This window comes from Maylandia zebra, linkage group LG4 (assembly GCF_041146795.1).
Source record: "Maylandia zebra isolate NMK-2024a linkage group LG4, Mzebra_GT3a, whole genome shotgun sequence".
NCBI lineage: Eukaryota > Metazoa > Chordata > Actinopteri > Cichliformes > Cichlidae > Maylandia > Maylandia zebra.
Window position 1 is genome coordinate 16,320,929 of NC_135170.1, and position 7,792 is coordinate 16,328,720.

Genomic DNA, 7,792 nt, shown 5'->3' on the forward strand with positions numbered 1-7,792 from the left:
CCTACTTGGGCACTCAAAGCACTTTATACAACATCTGTCGATCACCTATTCACACAAACACTTTTTTCTAAGTCTAAGTGCTAACTACCTAGCATCCACAATCTGATGAACACACTGGAAGCAGCTTCGGGGTTCAGTATCTTGCCCAAGTTTACTATTTTATTCAAGGATGCAGACTGGAGCAGCCAGGGATTGATCTGCATCCTGAGCCACAGCTACCCTACAATTATCAGATTTTGCTTTAAGGTCAGCATTCCTACTTCAATTTCTTCATTTTTACCCACTTTCTTGTCTTCATATGACACGAAAGTGGGTTTTGGTCATCATGTTCCACAGTAGGTGTTAACACTGTGCTGTGCCTTTTTTGAGAAGTTTTGTCACCTGTCCACAGAACATTTCCACGGAAACCTGTTCCAGGATTACAAGTATTGCTCTTTCTCGGATTTTTGCAGGACACACAAACTTTAAGAAGTGTCATTAGCGCAGTGGTTCACAGTGCAGTGTATATGTGTATGTATGTATGTATGTATGTATGTATATATATATATATTAGGGGTGCAACGATATTCGTATCGATATTGAACCGTTCGATACAGTGCTTTCGGTTCGGTACGCGTATGTATCGAACAATACAACATTTGTAATTTATTTTATCAACTTTCCTTCTGACGATGCTGTCTGTGTGGAGCGCTCAGTGAATCTGCGTTCGACTACTCCGCCTAGGCTGCACTGTCCAGCGCAGATCCACTGAGCGCTCCACACAGACAGCATAGTCAGAAGGAAGAGCGCAGGGCACCTCCCCCACCCTCATTCAGATCTGGCGTTTGGAATTATTTTGGTTTTCATGTGACGTATGACCCTGAAGGTAAGCGAGTCATGGACTAAAGTAAAACAGTATGTTGGATGTGCCATGCAATGCTCAATTACATGGGTGGGAACTAGTGTGTTAGCGCAGTTAGCTCGTTAACGTGTTGGCCGTCTAGCCCCATGCACGGGGCGATCGGCGGTAGCTCGTTAACGGAGATTTGCCATGTTGTGGTGTTAAGGTCATTTCAACGAGATTAACCTGAAAGCACTAGTGGGAACACAACGAATATGACTGCACATTTACGCCGACATCATCCTAGTGCAAAGACAAAAACAACTAACTAACTTTAGCCGAGTCATTTAGACAGCTGTTAGCACATGATTCTCCTTATGCTGCTGAGAATATAGCCCAGAAGAAGCGGATAGTATAGCTTTTATTTTGGAAAGAGACATTTCTCTGTAATAAACTCTCTTTTCCAAAGATGCATGATTCCTCAATCAGATACAGGGCTTGCAATATTGCTAGCGATTTTTTCAGTCGGGCTACCAAAATCTATCTCTTCCCTGCCCGTCGTGCTATTGTAGGAAAAATATATGTCAATGCTTTTGCAATCTTTCAGAAATGTAGCTGGGTAATTATGTCATTGGCATCGGTGAGCCACTGTCAATATGTGACATATTGAAATCGCGTTTGAATTTGCGCTTGTTTTTTTGCTTTCACTTTGCAATCGCGCAAACTGTGTATAGAGAGCGACAGCACTGATCTGTGAGTGATGATAATTTGTGCACCAATTCCTCTGACATCGTCTTATTAATCGTTAGCTTACTATGCAAACATGACAAGTGAAATCTCCCGCAGCTTAAACATGTGAAAGGTTGATCGCGCAGAGAATCGCTGAGCTTATGTGAGTGCGTGTGTAAAAGCAGCAGGATTTATATTTCAGTTCTGCTGAGCCAAATAAGACAGGTCAGGGTGAAGAAGTGACAGCCAAAGAAAAGCTTACCACAAAACGGAGAAGTTATGACAAATCAGACTATAAGGCAAAAAGAAAGTGCAGCTTTATGGTTTCATGGACAAAATAATTTCTGTGGCTGCAATATGACGAGCTAAATAACCAGGGCTGCACATAAGTGGTCCGCAGGTGCGCATTCGCTGTCAAAATAAAAAACACGCACAAGGGTTAGGGTTAAATTTAAAAACTGTACTTTTGAGTTAAAATATATATTTATAATTTTAATAAATGACAAATTAAAAAGGCATGAACATTTTTTTGTATCGAAAAAATATCGAACCGTGACACCAAAGGATTGAACCGAACCGAACCGTGAATTTTGTGTATCGTTGCACCCCTAATATATATATATATATATATATATATATATATATACACACATACATACACACACACACACACACACACACACACACACACACACACACACTGTAAACTGTGTCCTCATCCTTTGTCTTTGTTCCCAGGCTGGACTTTCAATGTGAAGGAGTGGAGTCTGAGAAGAACCACCTCTTTCCTGCTTTCTCAGCAGAGCATGCTGAATGCAGCCTGCAGCAGGACCCCTTGCTGTTCAGCTGTGCCGGCTCCAGTGCCAAATACCGACGCCTTTGCCCCTGCAGGGATTTTCGCAACGGCCAGGTGGCATTGTGCAAGGACTGCTTATGACCAGAAGAGGACCTGGATGATGGAGGCTCTTTTGTAATCCTTGGGTAGGAAACTCACTGGCAAGAGACAGTGTGATAAAAGCAGCAAAGCATACACACTGACTGTGCTACCTTACCTCTGACCCAGAACTGGCTACCAAAGTAGGTAAGGTGTAAACGTCTCAGGGATCTGCATGATTGTACTTTGAGTCTGGAGGGTTTGAAGCTTCACTGTACAGATGTTCTGCATTCAGACAGTCTTTACAGAAATCACGATGAAATGTAAAACTTAATGGATGAGTTATATGAGTAATCAAGAAAGATTTGAATTAAAAAAAAATGCTTGATTTTCACAAGTGTGGTTACTTGTTGTTGTGTGAATATTTACAGTGTCATAGTGGAGTTGGATATTTGTACTAGATGCACCCAAAGCCATTTACACTATATTGAGATGTACTATTTTAAATGTCCGTGATGAAATTTGTACATAAGTGTTGTTTAATAAAATACATACAGGAAACATCGTCTTTTTCTATTTAAAAAAGTACTCTACTGGCTATCAGTCTCTGTATCTAAACACATTTTAATACAGGTCTCTGAGGGTTTTGAGAGAGCACATCTTCCATCACGGTCAGAGCTCCTTCTTGTAATGTCACCATCTGAAATGTTCTGGATCCACACCAAAATTTAATGAGGTCTGTCTTTTCAAATGCTTCAAATTTTCACAATTTCTGGCTAGACAGATTTCTTCAGTAAACTTGCTGATTTACAGACATGACAATGCACAAATCGTGATTTAAAGTGAGGTAAAACTATCCATCTTTTATTATCTTTTTATGGCAAAATATAACAATTACTTCTTTCAGCCTGATTTATACGGACATAAAGCTTTGTTGGCACAGACTCGTTGGTTATAAAGTATACTTTGGATACAAGATGACACTTCTTGGTTTGATTCCTGCACGAATATTTGAGGGTTTTTTTCCCCTATATTATATCCTAAGCTGATTTGTTATAATAATATATTCCTCATAAGGCACATCTCTGCAATCCTTGTACTCTATCCCTTGCAAAAATTTATACTGTCTTTATAGATAAACGCATGCCTGCTTAGGTAGCAGAACAAATGGCGAAAATAATGGAGTCAGACATCAAACTTCAATACTTGGATGATAAAAACACAGCTTCCCAACCCAAGACACATTTTACAATATGCTTCTATATCACTCATGGAAAGGGTTTAATATTGTTACCAGGTCGTATCAGAATAGTGTTCATTTGGTAACCGTATTTATTCTCCAGCTCACTCTGCCTATGAAATCACTCCTTTCCTGCTAAAGGTGCAGAAAATCTACAGTTTTCACCACAAAATTTCCTCCTTACTTTTTCAGCACTATTTTATGCATAGCAGGTGCAAGGAGGGATTTTTTTATTTTATTTTATAACGAAATGATTTAGTAAGATTATGTACCTACTTGATTTAACTGCAGCCTCGTGTTACTGTGGAGACTGACCTTCTCTTTCATTACAACTGAATAACGAAAGCTCATCATAGTCAGAGTGAACTGGCTGAATGATTACAGGGGCCAGAGACTCCTTCAGTATATGTGTGTGTATTTATATATATGTAGACTAGGCTGGCGATGACGGAAAGATGGATTTTACCCAGGACGTATGAGAAACTGCATCAGATTTTAAATATTTAAATTATGTCAGCAGTAATGAGACACATTATTCAAGAATGATATTCATATGCAATATGATATTGTATCTTGGCAGACTGGCAAATCAGTGATTTTATCTCCTGCTAACGTACATCACTCACTGTAATGCTGCTATCTGCTATCATCTTTTTTACATTTGCTTCTGCTGTTAAAGAAAATATCTTTATCTAGAAAAACAAAACTATAAAAAGAGCATATATGTACAGACTATAAAGTATTTCAAATTTCACAGCATGGCACAGTGAAGATGGAAAATAGCTCTTTCCCACACACTTCTCTTTAAGTACCTTTTCCAGACTGAGGGAGAAAATATGCTGTATAGTATTTTTTATTTATTTATTTCAATTTTTTTTAAAAGGTGTCTGGAAGTATAGTTCTTCAGGTTTTCTGAAGGTCCGGTCCAGCCCTCATACCTAAACATTTTCACAGGAATGGTTTTTTTTTTTGTTTGTTTGTTTATTTTTTTCAGCCAATTAATGCTGACTTGTGAATTATTCGAGGAAAAAATAAGTAACTAAAAGCAAAGAACCAAATTTAAAAATTTTAAATTTCAAACTCACTGCTAAAATACTGTTGCACAAACACAGAATTGTTCCCATCTCTATAAAAAGGTTTGATGCAAACAGTTTGACAGGCTTAAAAATTGTATTCTTGCACCAACAATGTGATTTCTAAAACAATATTAGCTGAAAACTTGACATATTTCAATTTGATGTGCAGTGTATCAAGTGAAAACTGACAAACACAGGACAAAAGAAGATATTTCAATCCTAAATAAAAGCATGAACAGTATATAAACACATGTCATTAAGAAAGGACATGAAACTCCAGCAGGGACTTGACACAGAACCTCAGAAATTTATCTAAGCCTTAAGTTGATCTTTCTACTGTTCCCTGAGTCGTCATTAGAAATGGTCTCAGCAGAAGGATGGCCGGCAAGAAGCCATTCTTAAGGAAGGGAAACGGGGAGAAAATGCTGAGGTATGGCGAATTACACAAGAACTGGACTGAAAATCTGTTGTCAGTATGTATACAGGAGGTCAAGAGGTGGGTACAACAGTGCATGACTGTAGCCATCTGTAAAACTCGGCCGAGGCTGTGTCATGGTTTGAGGCTCCATTTCAGTCAGTGGTGTTGGGGATCTTCTCAGAACTGATGGAATTATGGACACAGAAAAGATTCCCCACACAATACCATCCTGAAAACATCTGACTGTGATCATTGTCATTCTGAAAAATGGAACCAAGCACAACACAAGTGCAGTATAAACATCCCGGGATAGAAAAACAAAAAATGAAACCCTAACAGTTATTGACTGAGCCTGGATCTCAACATTACCGAAGCAGTGTGGGATCATCTTGAGTGAAACTGGAACAAAAGGCAGCCAACATCCAAAAAGGAGCTTTAAATGCCCTTTAAGAAACCTGTGTTCAGGATGTGCTAAAGAATAAAGGTGGTCATATCAAACATTAACGTTCAAGCTGAACTGATTCTATTTATTACCACATGTTTCCATTTAATAAATCACTCAATCTATTTTGTATTTGCATGTTACAACTTTTCCAGAATTGATCTCAGATTTCCAACGTTAATCTCAGAATTCTGAGGACAAACAGTCAGAATTCTGACTTTAAATCTCAGAATTCTGGAAAAGACGAAAAAAAAGGACGTGCCCACTTTTCTTTTTCTTCCGTACTTCAGTATGGTTTATGGTGGCTGTAGTGTATAGAATGCCTTCAACAATGAATCTCCATGTTAGCACACATAGGTGATCACTCAATTTTGGGCCAGTGGTCATTATAGTGTGCATTAATGTTTTTGTTTTTTTGTTTTTTTACAGTCATCATTATACTGCTCATTTGCTTTGATCTACTGACCGTAATGTCAGCATTTTTCCTTTATTTCTTTACTAACGTTGGCACACTCCCATGGGGCGCTAGCACCAATAAGTGCTGTGTGAGGCTGCAGTCCTTTGTGTTGATCTCATGCCAAGTAAATTCAGTGTCAGTCCTGCTCATAGTGCATTGATCCTATTAACCTTCTATACTATTACCTGTGTTGGTATTGCTACTATGGATCTTTAGATCAGTTCTCCCACCTGTAGCATCAGTAAGCAGCTCTCTGTAACTTCAGCTTTAAAGACTCTTCAATGCTTTAGTCGATCTCGTTAACGTTTAAAAATGATCTATTCTAACCTGATGTAGACTGCTCTGCTGGGCACTGACTCTTCACAGCAAAATTTGTAGCAATATTTGATACTTTTTGATTTTGTTTGTGTGGGATTTATGAAACCACTAAGTGAAGTTGAATATTCAGAGCTATTTAAAATCACCTTTACAGATGGACATTTTAATATGCACAGAATGGCTGCAATGTCACCGAAGTCATTATCATGTGAGCCGCTGCTCCACTGAAGCTGAAACCCGTCACTATGATAAGAGGATTTTAATGAGAATCCTCTGAAGACAGAGCTCGAATTTGCCAGTTTTCATTTAATGACGGCGCTAGTGTTTCTTTGACTGATAGTAAGGACCATTTCACAATGTGCCCATTTCTCCTCTCCAATTTATAATCTCTAAACTAATATTGAAATTTCTCTTGATCCTCCGAAACCACAGGATGTGTGTGGCAAGAGCAGTCAGGAGCTTTGAATCTTTTAGGACTTTTATGGCGAGAAATGGAGTGTTGAACAAAAACCTCTTAGACTTAAACTCGCGTATAAAGAATATAAATGTAACACTTCAGAGGCTTTTTTTTTTCTTAGATGGTATTTTTTTCTGAAGTAACCCTAAAAAGCTGCACCTACCTTTAAGTGCTTTTCTATTCAGCTCTCTTTTTCTCCATTTCACCACTTAAAAAATATCCCTAATATTCCAGGAAGAAAGAACTGCCACAGCAAGAAACGGGTTTTGCAGAAACCACGCAATGACGGGTTGACATCTTACAGATAAAATGTGCTTCTTTCACACGTGTTTTGTCTTGAAGACCCGTTGACGTCAGGCCTCGGGCAAAATAGCCTGTGTGCTGCTGCCGTGTTCCAGAAAGAAGGCCTGCGAGCTCTGAGCTCAGCTGTGTGAAGCCCCTCTGCAGCCAAAGAAAGAAAGAAAATCTATTTCAAGTCTGCGTTTTACAATTTTACTGAGATTCAAATTGTGCACTTCAGACAGCTTGCAAGTTTTGATGAATATATGCACACAGTTTGGTTAAGACAGAATGCCAGCTCAAAAGGCCAGCCTTTTAAAGTTCCTGTTGCCTATAGCTAAATCATGTTGAAACATAATGTCTTTATCCAGTCATAGCCAGGGAAGACAGCAAGCTATAATTGTTATGTTAAGTGATTTTGGTACGACTGTTTAAGTTATTGAGAGAGCAAACTTATTAGTTAAATGTGCTGACTGCAGTTCATCCTGGAAGTTAAAAGCTGACTAGAACAGCCTCCTCGTATCCAAACATTGGATACGAGGCTGAGTATGATGCCGTGATTTCCATTGGCAGTATCCCCAGCTTCCAAACGGCACAGAGATGCTTCAGCTAAGACAGCCCAACATTGTCCAAATTGTTTCACTTCCAAGTGAAGATAAAGATGAAGATAACCTACTCCTTT

The 7,792-nt window shown here is 38.8% G+C and overlaps 1 protein-coding gene across 2 annotated transcripts in view; it reads left to right on the plus strand.

Moving 5' to 3' along the window:
• Window positions 1-2,984, plus strand: part of mgat5b (alpha-1,6-mannosylglycoprotein 6-beta-N-acetylglucosaminyltransferase B) — a 72,055-nt gene extending 69,071 nt beyond the window's left edge. For both annotated transcript variants that reach the window (XM_076883053.1, XM_076883054.1), the window contains exon 17: window positions 2,288-2,984. In XM_076883053.1, the coding sequence (XP_076739168.1) occupies window positions 2,288-2,486 (199 nt within the window). In that variant the 3' untranslated portion in view covers window positions 2,487-2,984. The remainder of the gene's footprint in view (window positions 1-2,287) is intronic.
• The last annotated feature ends 4,808 nt before the right edge of the window (window positions 2,985-7,792 follow it).